Below are 18496 nucleotides of genomic sequence, written 5' to 3' on the forward strand. Positions count from 1 at the left end.
GAACTCAGGTCCTTTTGAATCCATGGCCAGTGCTTTTATCCACTGTGCCATCCAGCTGCCCTGAAACACTTGATTGTTCTTCTGGGGTTATTGCATGTAGGATATTGTATCTGGAATAAAGGGGATTCAGGAAATTAGCCCAAAGCAAAGAGGTGAGGGAGACCATGGAAAGGGAAGGTACATGTGTTGTCCTGCCAAGGGTGTAGAGGGGTTAGGGGTTATTCTGGGTATATATGACAGAAGTGGGGGGTGAAGGATGATGGATTGGAAGGGTTAATGGAACCGAGTTTGGAGGAAGACTGTAAAAACAGGGACCAGTGTATATAGGGGGAGAGAGAGATGGGATAACATTTTGTTGTAAGGTAGATGGGGACTGAACTGGGCTGCAGCATGCCAGGGGAAGGGTCTATTGTGACCAGAACAGAGGGTGAGGAGTCCAGGGCTGCTTCTTTCACCACACTGTGGCAGATCCACCATCTATTCATATCATCTGAAGACACAGGGCTCCTCGTAATAATTGGAGAAATGTTGGCTTTGTGAAATGTGAAATTCATATTGGATGACATGCGTTTTCTTGGGAATGAATTGCTTTACCAGTGGTAGGATAACCCATTGAGCCTTTGAAGATCTGTTTAATGACGTTTGTAGAGAGCTTGCTTTACATTATTGCCTTTGATCTTCACAACTACCCTAGTTATTCTTTCCATTTCACAAGGGAGGAAGCTTAGGGTCAGAAGTTGCATGACTTGTGCCTGATCCTCAGCTAGGAAGTGTCAGAGGCAGAATTCCAGCCCAGACCTTTCTGGCTCCATGATCCTCTTTTCTATTCTGCCAGGGGCCCTCACTTTTTATGTGTTTTATTTCAGGTATTCAGAACTCACGGCAGCTCAACAACAGCTAATCAGGGAAACTCTTATAACTTGGCTACAAGCTCAGGTAAAGTAGCAACAGCAACAGTTTCCCAACTTCATGCCCAGTACAAACCACTAAGTCTTTAAGCAATTGTCCTTCTGGGTTTGCATATTTTTCCATTGAGGGCTGTTGATAAAAACGGGCTTTGATCTCAAGAAACTCAGAAGTGAGAATGGGGGAAGGGGGAATCTCTAACTGCTTTTGAAATTTTATGGAAGATAACATTTTCAACATTCTGATTTTAAATTAGACTCCCTAGCACATGTGCTTTAAATGTCTCATGTCCCAACAGTTCATGTTTTTTTAGATAAAGCAGCCAAACAAGTGTCGTCTGTACTTAAAGCTATCCAGCTGTTCCTTGGTTTTCATGGTGCTTCATGTACACATTTGACCAGACTTCAGAAGTGCACTAAAATTTTATAGTATAGTTGAGAAGTTGACAGCAGCGTATGAGCCAATCTTGATTGAAACTCAAGAAGTGTGTTTTCTGATTGGCATTTTGAAAAGAAAGATGAAAGCAGAGGCTTTTTTGTGGTGGTTAAATGAATTTAAATCTACAATACATCGTACAATGTAAACATGATCTTCTAGTGCTGATCACATGCCATTATGCTATGTTAAATGAGTAATTTGTAGTTCAGGTAAATTGGGAGGAGTTTTTAGTATGTTCATGAAAGTCAGAATGCCAGTATTCCTTTACTGTCTGTTTTATTACAAAGTGTTTCATTCAAAGGACCTGAAAAATAAGGCCAAAAAGAATCTCTTATACATAGAGAGTTCTTTTTTGGCCTCTTTTAGGTAATCTCTGATATGTTCAGAGCAGTTGTATAAAGGGAAGACTTTGAGACATTTATTTCAATTACTAAGTAAGGAAAAATTTGGAAGCATTTTCATATAAAACTGTAGAAACTATTTAGGATTCCATCTGTAGTCTTTGCATAGACGGAGGGAATACGACTGGTGACTTCATGCCCTCTTATTTCTACCTTCCCTTTCCCATGCCCCCAAATTTTCTTAAATTGTTTTTGGCTGTCCCTTTAAACACCTGTGCTAATTATTGGGGGGGGGGTGTCTGAGGTCTGATTTGAATTCAGGTCCTTCTGAATCCAGGGCCGGTGCTTTATCCACTGGGCCACCTAGCTGCCCACCTGTGCTATTTATTAAGCACATAACCTACCATCATGTTGATCTGACCTGCATTTTGGAGATGGTGTATAATATTTTGTTGAATGAATTAATATTCTCCATGCAACAGTGAAAAGATGAAATAAGTTTTACTTTCTTAAAGTAGATAAATTTTGAAAGCAACTCATGCTGCAAACATGTTATTGCCCTTGTACTGTGCTCAGAATGTTTGTTTCTTTTAGATGCTGAATCCCCAGCCAGAGAAGACTTTCCTTCGAAACAAAGCAGCACAAGTCTTCGCATTACTCTTTGTTACAGAGTATCTCACTACATGGCCCAAGTACTTTTTTGATATTCTGTCAGTAGTGGACCTGAACCCAAGAGGAGTAGATTTATACCTCAGAATCCTCATGGCTATCGATGCAGAATTGGTGGATCGGGATGTAGTTCATACTTCCGAGGCAAGTAATGTAATATCATTGATGTTAGCTTGATATGGATTTTGCTTACAATGAAATGGGCATATCTTTTTCTTGTTAACAGTGAAAGATAAGAAAAGATACAAAATTGCCTTTTTAGATGAAGTAACATTGAAAAGAATAGTCCTAAGTTTGCTAGATACTATTCTTTGTAAAGTGTTTTTTAATACTTCAGAAGGTATGTAAATTGATGCTTTTAATGTTAACTTCGATTAAGAAATATGTTGTGTTGGTTCTGTTTAAGGGCTAAAATTCTAGCTAAACTGTCTGAAATATCTAATGAGTGGTCGCCAATAAATTATAAGCTTTAGCAAGAGTTAGACTTTTAAACATTTATTAAGGAGAATAAGAATTTGGTAAAGAGAGAGAAAAAGGCCTAGATTCCTATCTATTAAAGGGAGAGCACATTTCTAGCTCCGCTCTCCACCAGAGTCCAAAGGAAAGAGAGCGAGACCGAGCGCCAGTCTCTTCCTTCCTCCTCCCACTAGTCTGCGTCACTTCCTGATGCCAAAGAAAAGACTCCTGGTCTTGCCCTCAAAGACCTTCGCTTCATGGGCAGAACTCTTCTACAGTAAGTCTCCAGCAGGTGGCGTTATTCCAATCGTTACAGTTCAGATACAGAATTTAACTTTTTCTCTAAATGTGGCTTGTACAAAACAATATGTGGCATGGAGTCCTAGAGAGTCAGCTTTAGTAGAAATAGTGACAACTGTTTCTCCTGGTGTGCACAAATAAACAAACAAATAAATAAATAAACGCAGGAAAAATCTGTGTTTGTGCTCTGTCTGCTGATGCATAAAGGTAAGGGTGGGAGTTTGCTCTGGTTTCCATGCTTGGCGAGTGTGTTTCAGCCCTGAGCTCCTTAGAGAAATGGATCTCATAGCAAACTCCTTCCTCTGCTTCTATCATTCATTTTATATTTGGTATTATAAGGCCTGTAAGGCCTACGTGGAAGAATGAAACAATACCTGACCTCATGAAACTTAAAATCTTAGAGTAGGAATGAGGTATATACAAATGATGTAAGATTGAATTGGATAATGGTTTAGTGGAAGTGCCAGTAAAGTATAATTCGAAATGAGACTTAAAATTGCATTGTTGGGAAGAAGCATTTCTGTGATATCTACTGTGTGTCAGACATCATGCTTTACAATTACTCTCATTTGATCCTCACAACAACACTGTGAGGTAGGTGCTATTATTCCCATTTTATAGATGAGGAAACAGACGCACAGAGGTAGGGACTTGTTCAGGGTCACACAGCTAGGAAGTGTCAAAACCTCATTTAAATTCAGGACTTCCTGGCTCTAGACCCTGAGCTCTATCCCTTGAAATCTCAGTGACCTCCCTCTCTTAGCCAAGTCTTCCCACAGATGGTCCAAGGACTCTGGGGTACACTAAAACATTGTCATTGTAACCTTTATTTCCAACAAAATAGATAGCAACTATTATTGTGTGGGGTATTTAAAGAGGGATCTTCCTCAAAAAGTTGGAGAAGCAATGTTCACTGTTCTCCACTTATGTGGAAGGAATGCTGGCTTTTGATTTAGAGAATGTGAGTTTGTGTCCCAGTTTGTCACTTGTTAGTTGTGTGGCCTTGGACAAGTCACTTACTGACTTTGAGCCTTGATTGGTCATTGTCGAAGTTGGACCAGAGCAGAGATGTCACACTTTTGAGTGCAGCCCAAACCTAAAAATAAAACACAAACAGATAATGTGAATATGCACCCATGGAGATATCCTGATGCACAGTTTAGTGATATTCTCTCTTTACCCCCTCATTTCTATTTGAGTTTGACACCACTGGACTCAGAGGACCTCTAAAGTAGGTCCCTTCTAGCTCCAGATCTAAGATCCCACAATTTCACACTGTCTTCCCCCCTTTATCATAAGTGCTGTTATAGAACAGAAAACTTCAACTCAAATATGTAGGGTTTTTTAAGCTTTTTTCTTTTTTTTTTGGTGAGGCAGTTGGGGTTAAGTAACTTACCCAGGGTCACACAACTGAGGGTCAAACGTCTGAGGCTGGATTTGAACTCAGGTTCTCCTGACTCCAAGGCCAGTGCTCTTATCCGCTGTGCCACCTAGCTGCCCCTTAAATCATTTTTCAAAACTTGGTTTGTTTACAGCTTTTCCTCTCTGCTCTGCAATCATACTTTTGAGGTCTGAATGATGTACATTTAAAGTTTATAGAGTTTGACATTGAGAAATAGAAAAGGAAGAGATATACAAAGAATTAGAGGACCTGTGGTCTCAGAGCTGATAAGAAAAATAGTTATAGGGAGTCTTTAAAAATAATCTTAGTCTAATTGCTTTTTAAAATATATTTGTATTTTGTTAAATATTTCCCAATTACGTTTTTAAAATTTAACATTAATTTTTTAAAAATTTTGCAGTCCCAATTTTCTCCTTCCTTTCTTTCCTCAATTACCCCTGATGGTGAAGTCATGCAAAGCATTTCCATATTAGCCATGTTCAAAACTTCATCTTAAAAGATAGAAAATAAACCAGAAAATATGCTGTGTAAATTTGAAATGTTATCATAGAAGACATAAGATGTACACAATTTTATAATTGGATGTCTGATGAAATGTTTTTGTTCTAGGAGGCTCGTAGGAATACGTTAATAAAAGATACCATGAGGGAGCAGTGCATTCCAAATCTGGTGGAATCATGGTACCAAATCTTACAAAATTATCAGTATACTAATTCAGAGGTAACATGCCAGTGCCTTGAAGTAGTTGGGGCCTATGTCTCGTGGATAGACTTGACCCTGATAGCCAATGATAGGTAAGTTATTCTTTTTTGATGTGAACTTGCAAAATATGTGGTCTAAAAAATGTTTTTGTAGTCATGAATTTGCCTATATCCTAACTGTGTTATACCTTTTCAGGTTTATAAATATGCTGCTAGGTCATATGTCGATAGTAGTTCTCCGTGAGGAAGCATGTGACTGCTTGTTTGAAATTGTAAATAAGGGAATGGACCCAATTGATAAAATGAAACTAGTGGAATCCTTATGTCAAGTGTTACAGTCTGCTGGGTTTTTCAGCATTGAACAGGTCAGTAAGATGACTTGAAACATACTTGAAATGGGTGGGCCTAGTCAGAGTGGGAATCAAGTCTAATATTTGTAGATGTAAAGAAACACCATTTCCAGGGGCCACAGTAGCAGCTATAGGCTTAACCTTGAGCCATACCATTAGTCCAACATGCCTTTAACTTCAATACAGCCGTAATTATAACTAGTAAATATACATAGATGTTGAAGAAACAAATGCATAAAACATTTATAAATTCCAATTTGAGCTATTTAGTCTTAGTTTTGTTTTTTTGTTTTTTTATTTTTTAGTGAGGCAATTGGGGTTAAGTGACTTGCCCAGGGTCACACAGCTAATAAGTGTTAAGTGTCTGAGGCCGGATTTGAACTCAGGTCCTCCTGAATCCAGGGCCGGTGCTCTATCCACTGCGCTACCTAGCTGCCCCTTAGTCTTAGTTTTAATAAAGCAAGGGAAATGTTTTCAAAAATCTCATTCTCTGATGAAACCAGGGGTTTTTTTTGTTTGTTTTTTGGTGAGGCAATTGGAGTTAAGTGACTTGCCCAGGGTCACACAGCTAGTAAGTATCACATGTCTGAGGTTGGATTTGAACTTAGGCCCTCCTGTGAATCCAGGGCCAGTGCTCTATCTATCCACTGTGCCACCTAGCTGCCCCTCATACCAGTTTTAAAAAACATTCTTAAACAGGTATAAAAATATCATTAAAAAAACCTTGAGAAATGCAAATTAAAACAACTCTGAGGTACCACCTGATATCTATCAGACTGGCTAATATGACAAAAAAGGAAAATAAATGTTGGAGAAGCTGTGGAAAAATTGGAACACCAATGCATTGTTGGTGGAGCTGTGAACTGATCCAACCATTCTGGAGAGCAATTTGGAACTATGCCCAAAGGGCTATAAAGCTGTACATACCCTTTTTGTTGTTGTTGTTGTTGTTTTTGCGGGGCAGTGGGGGTTAAGTGACTTGCCCAGGGTCACACAGCTAGTAAGTGTCAAGTGTCTGAGGCCAGATTTGAACTCAGGTACTCCTGAATCCAGGGCCGGTGCTTTATCCACTGCGCCACCTAGCTGCCCCTGTACATACCCTTTTGACCTAGCAATATCACTATTAGGTCTTCTTCCCAAAGAGATCATAAAAAAGGGAAAAGGACCCACATGTACAAAAATATTTAGAGCTGCTCTTTTTGTGGTGGCAAGGAATTGGAAATTGAGGGGATGCCCATCAATTGGGGAATGGTTGAACAAGTTGTGGTATATGAACGTAATGGAATTCTATTGTGCTGTAAGAAACGATGAGCAGGCAGATTTCAGAGAAACCTGGAAGGACTGGTGCTGAGTGAGATGAGCAGAACCAGGAGAACATTGTACACAGTATCAACAACATTGTGTGTTGATCAGCTGACTCTTCTCTGTAATACAATGGTCCAAGGTAGTTCCAAAGGACGCATGATGGAAAATGCTCTCCAAATCCAGAAAAAAAAGAACTATGGAATCTAGATGCAGATTGAACCATACTATTTCTATTTTTTGTTTGTTTTTCTTTTTTTTGAGGTTTTTCCTTTTTGCTCTGATTCTTCTTTCACAGCGTGACTAATACAGAAATTTGTTTAATGTGATTGTACATATATAACCTATAGCAGATTTCTGGCTGTCTTGGGGAGGGGAGAGGGAGGGGAAGGAGGGAGAAAAATTTGAAACTAGAAATCTTATAAAAACTACTGTTGAAAATTATCTCTACATGTAACTGGAAAATAATAAAGTACTTATGAAAAGAAAAGAAGGGGGAAAAAAAAAGAAACCTTGCTGATCTCTGTCATAAGAAATAGGGACTAGATGATTTTTTGGTACCAGGATATTCCAAGTGAGGAAACTCCTACTGCCATCGCATAGCAGCATCTTCTCTGCAACAAACGTATAGTTTTAGTTGCCTGGGATCCTGAGAGAAGTTCAGGGATTTTCTCAAGGTTAAGCAGGCAATATGTGTGACTGAAACCTCGGTTTTGAGACTTTCATATCTGTTGTGTCATGCTGACTTTTGTGCTGGGCCTTGTCAGGCATATTGGAGAAGCTAGATTTTAAAATAGTGTTTAATGCTGTAGGTTCTACAAGCTGGAAAGACTTTGATTCTGGGCAAATAGTTTTAAGTTGTTGAGCGCTATAATCTTCATTGCTTTAAGGAGATCTTTGACTAACAAATATTAATTTTACAAATTGTAATTATTAGGCTATTACAATTTAATTTATTAGGGCAGGAAAATAACATGCATTGTTTTTGGTGCTAGAAACAGTGGGCCCATTTCAAAGGGTATTTCTAATTTTTAAAAATTCTTAGAATAAAAGTTTTTCAGCTGTATAATTTTGCCTTTTCTGTCAGTCCTTTCTATTGGAAAAGTGATCTTAATTTACCTTTGGCGAATTGATGGTTTGGTGTTCTTTGTGTTAGATTGATGGATCTATTCATTGCTTATAAAAAGTTGTAGAATTCTTATGCAGGCTTTCCAAATTAGAAATACTTATTAATGACAATTTTTTTTAAACTTTTAAATGTTTCCCTGAGACTTAGAAAATTTTTTTGTGTATTAAGAGCTTCCAGGAGATTTATAATGCTTAACAACTTAAAAAAAAACCCATCTTAAGTGCTATAATAATGCTACAGGGTTATTTCTAGTATCTCTCATACTGATTTCATACTCTTGTTTTTCCTAGTAACTGAATAGTTAGTACCTGACCGAAAACTATGAAAATAAAACATTTAATGGACAGAGAGAAAATGTTTATAGGATAGCAATTTTTCAAGAACATTTCAATGCATTTTTTTGTTTTTTGTTTGCAGGGCAATGAGGGTTAAGTGACTTGCCCAGGGTCACACAGCTAGTTAAGTATCAAGTGTCTGAGGCTGGATTTGAACTCAGGTCCTCCTGAATCCAAGGCCAGTGCTTTCTCCACTGCTCCACCTAGCTGTCCCTCAATGTATTTTTTTTTTAATGTATGAGGTATTTTATTTTTTCCGTTACATGTAAAGATAGTTCTCAACTTTTGTTTATACATGCTTTACAATTTCAGATTTTTCTCCCTCCCTCCCCTCCCTCCCCCCTCCCCTAGACAGCAGGTAATCTGATATAGGTTATATCTATATATCTCTATACATATACATATATATACACACACACACACACACACACACACACACATATATATATATATATACACACACATATATATATACACATAATAACATTAATCCTATTTCTGCATTAATCCTGTTACAAGAGAAAGAATCAGAGCAGTGATGCAAAACCTCAAAATAGAAAAAAAAAAACAATAGCACCCAAAACAAAAGAAATAATATGGTTCAATCAGCATCTATACTCCACAGTTCTTTTTTTTCTTGGATTTGGAGATCCTCTTCTATCATGAGTTCCCTGGAACTCTTCTGTACCATTGCATTGGTGAGAAGAATATAGTCCATCACAGTAGGTCAACACTCAATGTTGATGATACTGTGTACAATGTTCTTCTGGTTCTGCTCATCTCTCACTTATCATCAGCCCATGCAAGACCCTCCAGGTTTCTCTGAACTCTTCCTGCTCATCATTTCTTACAGCACAATAGTATTCCATTGTATTCATATACCACAACTTGTCCAGCCATTCCCCAATTGATGGGCACCCCCTCAACTTCCAATTCCTTGCTACCACGTAAAGAGCAGCTATAAATATTTTTGTACATGTGGGTCCCTTTCCCCCTTCCATGATTTCTTTGGGCAAAAGACCTAAAAGTGGGATTGCTGGGTCAAAGGGTATGCACAGCTTTATCGCCCTTTGGGCATAATTCCAAATTGCTCTCCAGAATGGTTGGATCAGCTCACAGCTCCACCAACAATGCATTAGTGTTCCAATTTTCCCACAGCCTCTCCAACATTTATTATCTTCCTTTTTTGTCATTTTAGCCAATCTGATAGGTGTCAGGTGGTACCTCAGAGTTGTTTTAATTTGCATCTCTCTAATCATTAGAGATTTAGAGCATTTTTTCATATGGGAATAGATAGCTTTGGTTTCTTCATCAGAAAACTGCATGTTCATATCCTCCTCAATGTATTTTTAATAGGATATAGAAATGAGAAACTAACATGTTTTTCCTCTAAAAGAAAAGTTTGTAGTTATTTTTTGAAGCTATATATTGGTGATATTTTAGTGGTTGGGTTTTTTTTTCTTGGTGGGGCAATGAGGGTTAAGTGACTTGTCCAGAGCCACACAGTGAGTGTCAAGTGTCTGAGGCCGGATTTGAATTTCGATCCTCCTGAATCCAGGGCCGGTGCTCTATCCACTGTGCCACCTTAGCTGCCCCCTAATATTTCAATTTTTAAAAATTGGTGCTATGTTTAAGATCCTTTTTATTGGTGGTACTCTGAATTATATGTGCTATCATATTATCTTTTATTAATTGCTTACAGGAAGAAGATGTGGACTTCTTAGCCAGATTTTCTAAGCTAGTAAATGGAATGGGGCAGTCACTGATAGTCAGCTGGACTAAACTGATTAAAAATGGGGATATGAAGAATGCTCAAGAGGCACTACAAGCTATTGAAACAAAAGTGGCTCTGATGTTACAGCTACTAATTCATGAGGATGATGATATCTCCTCTAACATTATTGGGTTTTGTTACGATTACCTTCACATTTTGAAACAGGTAAGATCATGTTAAGCTTCAGAAATTGTTCCGTGCCAAGGTAATTCATGTTTAATTTTAGACTTTGAAATGTTAATGTCTCATGTGAAGGAGTCCTATCAAACATGGCTCTTGTTTAAATTCCTGTAAACAATGGTGTACTTCTTCAATTTGTGATCTTATTGGTGTGGTTCCTCACTCTAATGGTACAAATCATAATGCATCTATTCCTTTCATTCTGTTTAACTTGTCTTTGTGCTCCCATAAATCATAAACATTGGGTGAGTCTCATATGCCCTGAAAATAACTTTACAGAGCCTGAGGTGCTATGGTCTCTAAGGCAAATTATTAGTTCCAATTTTCTTAAATTTTGTAGACCAAATCAGTAAGCATTAATCAGGTGCTTATCATGTGCCAGGCATGGTGCTAAGTGCTGAGAATACAACAACAAACAGAAAAAAAGACAGTCCCTACCCTCATGGAGTTCCCATTCCAGTGGAGGAGGAGAACACATGAAAATGGCCATGGGGAAGGAAAAGTGCGAACAGCCTTGAGGGAGCATGGGAGTGAAAGAGTAGCCTGGAGAGAAATGAAAACCTGGCTGGCTTGGGTAGCCTCCTTAAAATGGAGGCTCTGGGAGCAGTCAGCCCATCAGGGAGAGGGCTCTTCCAGGGGGAAGAGGTCCATTGGTGGTAGAAGAAGAGCTGCAGAGGTGGGCAGAGTTCTTCCAGTGGGAGAAGTCCAGGGTAAAGAGGTCTTTGTAGCATTTATGGTAGAGAAAGTTCAAGTTGGGTTCCAGGTGGAGAGGAATGTAAATCCTGCTGGCTTAGGCATCCTCCGAAAAATGGAGACTTTAGGAGAAACCAGCCAATCAGAGAGGGGCATCGGGCTGTGGGTACTTACAATGTGAGAAGTCCAAGATGGAGGTTTCCATGAGACGTGGTAGAGAAAATTGGGTGAGAACGTAAGACCATCATGTATTTGATATAGACATGATGTTGAGAACCCTCTAGCCAAATATTAGGCCGTGTAACACTATCTTGTTTTATATAGTATTTATGCACATTAGACTTGTTTCAAACTCTTAGCTAGTAGAACTCCAGTACCTCACTGAGGGCAGACTTGACCTAATCCTTTCTTAAAGGGTAGGCCTTTGTAACACGGGAGTTGGTAGGTTGTGTCAAACTAGAAAGAATTCCAGTGTGGCCTGGCAATTGACTCCACATCACTGGTTTGAGGACTGACCGAGCTAAATATTAAGAAGCTCCTCACAAGGACAGCCTTCGTGTGAATTTGGACCACAGAAATTCTAGTAGCCAAATTTCATGAAAAAGTGATATGATTTTCATAACTACAAATTGAATTTACTACCTATTTTTTTTTAATAGCTTACAGTGCTCTCTGATCAACAAAAAGCTAATGTAGAGGTAAGGCTGAGAGATTTTTTTCCTTTTTGTTGAGTATTTTTGTAAACTGTTAATGGAGTGTTAATTATATAAAAGTCTGGAATCATACACAAAACATTTCATTTTTTATATATATTTTGGGGGGGGGTGGGCAATGAGGATTAAGTGACTTGCCCAGGGTCACACAGCTAGTAAGTGTCAAGTGTCTGAGGCTGGATTTGAACTCAGGTCCTCCTGAATCCAGGGCTGGTGCTTTAATCCACTGAGCCCACCTAGCTGCCCCCAAAACATTTCATTTTAAATGTGTAAGTAATTTAACGTGGGGCTTAAAGAAATTTCATTCTTTATTATAGGCAATCATGTTGGCCGTTATGAAAAAATTGACCTATGATGAAGAATATAACTTTGAAAATGAGGTAAGTGTGTGTGTGTGTGTGTGTGTGTGTGTGTGTGTGTCTTTTTATATTATCTATATATCTATATGTAGATATATCTTTGGGGGGATAATTTGTGTAAGAATTTAGTTACCAACTTTATTTGCCTCATACTACCATAAATTATTTTCTTATTGTTTAAATTCTTGAAAAGATGTGAGAAATTTCACTGTTAACTAAATTTAGTAAAATTTAATATGAATTTCATTTTCAGTATCTTTTTACACATTAACATTTTGCATTGGTGATGACCAAAAAACCACCTTGTTTTAAATTTGGTGAAGCACTAAATCAATGCCCTTCTCAGAGCTTTGATAATGTAATGTTTCGCTGTCATGTGCCAGAATGAAAATGGGTAATAGCATTTTGTCCTCAACCTTGATCAACTGCTGTATAGCTCCTAGCTGACTGAACAACTAATAGACTGAAATCTGGATCCGAATGGGAGGGGGGAGTCCATTATAGTTTGCAGTTGTTGGAATATTTTAAATGACTAGCCTAATTTGAGTGGGCTAATCTGACTGGAGGACTAAGCTGGGGACTTTTGACTATTTGGCTATCTGACTTCGTTAATTTAATGTGGGCCGTTTATAAAGTTCCACCACACTGCTCCCAAACTGATAGACTAAAGATTAAGAAGCCTCTTAACCAAATAATCAAAGCAGAGTTTATTTATGAGATACTATTTAAAAGTAGGAATACAGGGAAATAAAGTGTACAACCTGACTGCTTTCCTGTGGTCTCTTTCGCACCTGCTGTGCCTTCAACTTCTTGAATACAATAAGCGCCTTGGCCGCCTCTGGCCGCCTCTGGCCTCAGGCCACGTTACACTTTCCCTGGTTTGTATTAAGGCCTGTAACCTTGTCAGCCCTGTCTCTCCTTTTCCGAGCCAAACTCTCCTCCGTCCTTGTCCCAGCTCCCCTCTAGTCAGCCTCCCCCTAGTCCATCCTCGAGTCTCTAGTCTGTCCTCTTCTAGTCAGCCCCCCTCCTTAATTTTGTCTCTCTATCTAGTCCGTCCTCACTCTAGTCAGCCTCTCCTCCTAGTCCGTCTCCCAGGTCTATATATACCTTTTCTTCTCTCCACTCAAATCTCGGGGCTTCCCTTGCCCCCACAGACCAAGCTAATCCGCCAGCCAGAGCTGCGGCTGGTGGGGGGGGGTGCGCTCCAAGTTTCACGTGCCTCAGCACAGGCTATCCGGGATCTGCTCAGGTCACAGGGAGCTGGGGGCTTCCCCCCCCCCCCAGCTGTCTGACCTGGCGTCTGAAGCTGAGGAGGAGGAGGGGAGACCCTGAGGGCCTAAGGCTTTCTAATCTCAGCCTAAAGGTAGGGTCCCCAAATCAAAATAAATTTCTACACAGTCATGTTGAATGATGGCTACTCACAGCTTGTCCTAAGCAGGGTGAAGATCTCCTAGGTTTGTTCACCTCGGAGTCTTGTTCTTCTGATGTGATGATCAACTGATCAGTCGTAAGCTCCCCAGTAAGGTTCCCCGGTTGGGAATTGTCCCCAAATGAAAACTGGAATTTTGAATAAAGGGCAGAATTGATGTGCTTTACCAACCTCTGAAGGTCCTGTAGTCATTTTAAATAAATTGAGATTTTTCGGATTTGTTGAGCCAGTAAGAATTTTCTAACAAATGAAATTATATGTAATTTTATAACCTCAGAAGAGTAGTTTCATAACCTCGAATTCATTCTTAGCTTTTTGTTCTTCCTTCCTGTATGTACTCAACCAGTTGTCAACTCCTACCTCCATAATCTCTTTCACATCCATTCCCTTACCTCCCTTCAAATAGCCATCGACTTAGTTAAGGCCCCTATCACCTCATCAGGATTATTGCAATGCTATTGGTCCTGATTGATTGACCTGCTTCTCCCTTCTCCCATCCATCCTTCATTCAGCTGCCAAAAGACTCTCCTTAGGTACAGATCTGACTGTGCCACTTCATCTCCTTGAATATTTATCACTGGATCCTTATTGCCTTTATTTTTTAATTTTTGTTTTGGTTTTTGGTTTTTGTGGGGCAATGGGGGTTAAGTGACTTGCCCAGGGTCACACAGCTAGTAAGTGTCAAGTGTCTGAGGCTGGATTTGAACTCAGGTCCTCCTGAATCCAAGGCCGGTGCTTTATCCACTGCACCACCTAGCTGCCTCCCTTATTGCCTTTAGAGTAGCCTGATATTTAAGGTGCACTCCACCCCCCCTTCCCCCCCCCCCCAAATCTGGCTCCTGTCTGCCTCTCCAGACTTTTTTGTATTACTCCCTTCACACCCACACTGTATTCCCTAGAAACTGGACTGTTAGCTCTTCCTTAGGCTTAGGACTCCATCAGTCTCTCTCTATTCCACTGAGCTGGTCCCCCTACCTGAAATACACTCTCTCTTTAGTTTTGTCTTTCATGTGTGTGTGTGTGGGGGGGGCATTGGGGGTTAAGTGACTTGCCCAGGGACACACAGTAAGTATCAAGTGTCTGAGGCTGAATTTGAACTCGGGTCCTCCTGAATCCAGGGATGGTGTCCTATCCATTGCGCCCCGTAGCTGCCCCATCATTGTCTTTCTATTGGGTGTTCTCCCAGCCATAAAGTCTTCCCTCATTTTTCAAACTTCCTGCCCACCTAAATTGTTAATTTTTCCTTCTTTAATTTATCTTATCTGTGTATCCACTCACCAACCCTCCTCCCTGTAGAATATAAGTTCCTTGAAGGCAAAAAATTTTTGCTTTTTTTCTTTTGTATCCCTAGTACCTACTGCACTGCCTTGTCCCTGGTAGATAGTTAATAAATATTGATTGCATTGTATAGGGAACTACTTACAAAAAAAAAATTCAGTGGAAAATCTAGGAAAGGTTTGATGAGGGTCTGGAGGTAAGCCCTGTGTCTTCTGTATCTAGTGGTATATACTGCAACTCAAAACTAGGACTTGTGCAAGACAGTGTTTATATAGTATACTTTGCTTTAGAAATCTAAATGTGTATATTTTTTAAAAATCATTTCAGGGTGAAGATGAAGCTATGTTTGTAGAATATAGAAAACAACTGAAATTACTGTTGGATCGGCTTGCTCAAGTCTCACCGGAGTTGTTGCTGGCTTCTGTTCGTAGAGTTTTTAGTACTACGCTACAGTAAGTTTTTTTTTTTTGTGACTAGGTTGAAAGCTTACATGTGTTTGAACAGAAATGAGGTTTGAAGTAGTAATCTTACTTTAGATAGTTCTGGGCTAGAATTGGTTTGGGATTGACATACCAATTTAAGAACACAAGGTCAGGGAAGTATATCCTGAGGCTGCATCATGGTGGAAGCCAGAAATTTTGGATTTGAGTTCTGGCTCCACCACTTACCAGCTGACTGTGGGCAAGTTCATTCGGCATTTTGGACCTTTGATCCCTCCTCTGGTTGGAGTTTTGCTCCTAGACATGAACTCTTTCCTGACCCCATGACATTTGGACCATTGTCATGTGTTCTTTGCTAAAACTTTCACCACATCATTTTCCTTGCCTTTCCTAGGATTCCACTTTAATGTGTTCCCTATTTCAAATATAGCTGCTCATAATAATCTTTATTGTTAACCTGTGAGGGAGGGGACTTTACTCCTCAGGGGACTCCATTTGGATATGTAAAAGTGACACCCATTTCTAATACATGTTGTTGTTACTAATATACTCGATCAATTGGGAAAAAATAAAATAGGTGTGTGTGTGTGTGTGTGCCACTTGAGATATATCTGTAGATAAGGATAAAGATGTATGGTCCACATATAAAGGGTATCATTTGACAAAGCAAGCAGCACTAAATATTATACCTGATTTTTACCTGAAGTAAAAATTTTGTTCTTAAATGGGAAAGAGACATAAATGTTCACTGACTTATAATTTACTACTTAGCAATTGTTCCCTTTAAACATAAACTTGAATACTTAGGCTTTTTTGTTGGCTTCTTCCATCCAGATAAGTTACATTTTCCTGGTATAGTTTAAAATAAGTGGTTTCATCATATAGGATCCTTGTCAAAATTTTGAGACTGTCTGGAGAACAGAAACGATCATTTCTGTTCATTTATTTGACCCATCTCCCCACTGCACAGAGTCAAATCAATAAAAATTTTTTTGTTGAATGCATTTGCCTAGCATAACAGTACTTTTTCATAAAATATTGGAGCTTCCAAGACTGCTTTAAATAATCAAAAATGCATTTTATTACTACCTTATATTTCTCAAGACATTGAGTATCTACAACTGTGGAGTTATTTATTGAGTATTATTTATGTAGCTCATATTGATGACACTGTATATTTTTGTTAGGAATTGGCAAGCTACTAGGTTTATGGAAGTCGAAGTAGCAATAAGATTGCTGTATATGTTGGCAGAAGCTCTTCCAGTGTCTCATGGGGCTCACTTCTCGGGTGATGTTTCAAAAGCTACTGCTTTGCAGGATATGATACGAACTGTGAGTATTTGACTGAAAATTATGGAGTTTTATTTTCTTAAAAAACTAGGTGTTTCCCTATGAACTAATGGAACTCCTTAACTGGTTTCTCATTTTCCCTTCTGCAGTTGGTAACATCTGGTGTCAGTGCCTATCAGCATACATCAGTGACATTAGAGTTTTTTGAAACTGTAGTTCGATATGAAAAGTTTTTTGCTGTTGAACCTCAACACATTCCTTGTGTTCTAGTAAGTACCATTAATTCTGCATTTGCTACTTTTTTGTGCTGTCTGTATTTTCTGTTTTCTCCCATGGCTGACTCTTTTCAGCTATTTTCATTATTTTGCACAGACCTGCTTTTGTCTTTGTAAACTTTGGATAATTTCTATCCTAATGAGTAAGGTCTACACGTGCCTCCTTGTGTGGCTAGCTTTTGTGTAGAGTACTTCAGATAGACTGGGGCCCTATCTTCCAGGAACTTAAGACACTGTGATAAATCATAAGAAGGACACAGAGATAACGGAATACATGCTGTGCAAGGGCATGAAAAGTGTAAACAGCACTTTGGTTTTCCCCTCTAGATGGCATTCTTAGATCAGAGAGGCCTGCGCCATTCTAGTCCCAAAGTACGGAGCAGAACGGCTTATCTCTTCTCTAGATTTGTCAAGTCTCTCAAGTAAGTAGAAATTGTTTCCAGCTGCTAATGATTTGGGTTTTCTTCTTCTGAAATAGAGCTGCTTCAATTCTTTCCCAAGATGATATAGGTTTGATCTGAGTTGTACCTGAACTTTTTCATGAATCAAATATTTGCTGTTTATTGAATGAAATATCTCATGGTATTCTTTTTATGTTCTCCCTTTCCCACCCAGTGCCTACTCTAGTTTATTTCTCTTTAAATATCTTCCCTTTTTGTGCTTTGCATCTTAACTGCCAGCCACTAATAAAACTATCAGTCTCTTTGCTGCTTTGGATTATGTGAGGGGTTTGCCCTGGGAATCTGGTCTGGAGAAAGATTTGGTTTGTTCAGTGTTCTGAATTATTCCAGACCACCTATCTGTGAATGGTTATTTCCCTATTGGCTCAACATAATTATGGGTCCTAGTTTGACAAAATAGGTAAAAAAAAAAAAAACAGCCACCCGAGTATAGCATCAGGACTCACTCACTGACATGTTCTGCTTACAAAATAGGTTTTAAATTTATTTTCCTGGGCTTTCAAGTATTTTGTTAAAAACTTTTATTGTCTCTCCCCCCCCCCCCCCAACATTTATTCAGCAAACAAATGAATGCTTTCATTGAGGACATTTTGAACAGAATACAAGACCTGTTGGAGCTTTCTCCACCTGTAAGTATCAGTTCTTCTGCTGACAAATTTTTCACCATTAGTTAATGCTAAGGCTGCCTCTTGGGAGGACAGAAATGCCAAATATAGAGAACCAAAAGCTTGCTGATACTAGTAATTGCCGATTATTTATCTCATTGTTTGAAATATTAATGATACTAAGTAAGTAGTCTGGGAACCACTGCTCTCCCTGGCAGTCATTCTTAGCAATTACCGCACTCAGCTCGATAGCAGCTTAACTTCATCTGTGGTGGGGGGAATTCAAGCACCATTCAATATAAGTATTTTTATTATAACACTTGTCCTAATTAATGACAATCAGATCAGAAAGCATGGTTAACTGAAGTCTCTTCCAGATAGATTGGATACTGCTTTGCCTATTACCTTTTTCTTGAAAGATATTTTTGTTTTTCTAGTTGTGAGTCAGTTCCACTGTTCTCCAGCATAATACAAATTGCATTTCACAGCAAAGGCTCATTAAACACATTTGGGCATCTTAGCTCTCTCCCAAGTGATGTCTTCAAGAAAAACTAGTCAGTCAGCTGACAAGTGCACCTGTTCTTTTTTCTACATTTGTCTCCTAAGATACACCACACAGTGTATTTCCATTTCCTTGAAGAGTTCCTTGGCAGCTCTTACTGCAAAGTGT

General features: G+C 39.1%; 1 protein-coding gene across 1 annotated transcript in view; it reads left to right on the forward strand.

Annotated features, from left to right (window-relative positions):
• The window catches only part of XPOT (exportin for tRNA), a 45150-nt gene that overhangs the window by 12701 nt on the left and 13953 nt on the right, over positions 1-18496 (forward strand). The window contains exons 5-16 of the mRNA XM_043967935.1: positions 867-936; positions 2280-2498; positions 5122-5306; positions 5410-5578; positions 10032-10268; positions 11636-11674; positions 12007-12069; positions 15083-15207; positions 16383-16527; positions 16635-16754; positions 17088-17182; positions 17781-17850. Of these exons, the coding sequence (XP_043823870.1) occupies positions 867-936; positions 2280-2498; positions 5122-5306; positions 5410-5578; positions 10032-10268; positions 11636-11674; positions 12007-12069; positions 15083-15207; positions 16383-16527; positions 16635-16754; positions 17088-17182; positions 17781-17850 (1537 nt within the window). The remainder of the gene's footprint in view (positions 1-866; positions 937-2279; positions 2499-5121; positions 5307-5409; positions 5579-10031; positions 10269-11635; positions 11675-12006; positions 12070-15082; positions 15208-16382; positions 16528-16634; positions 16755-17087; positions 17183-17780; positions 17851-18496) is intronic.

The sequence above is a fragment of the Dromiciops gliroides genome, chromosome 5, assembly GCF_019393635.1.
Source record: "Dromiciops gliroides isolate mDroGli1 chromosome 5, mDroGli1.pri, whole genome shotgun sequence".
Classification (NCBI taxonomy): Eukaryota; Metazoa; Chordata; class Mammalia; order Microbiotheria; family Microbiotheriidae; genus Dromiciops; species Dromiciops gliroides.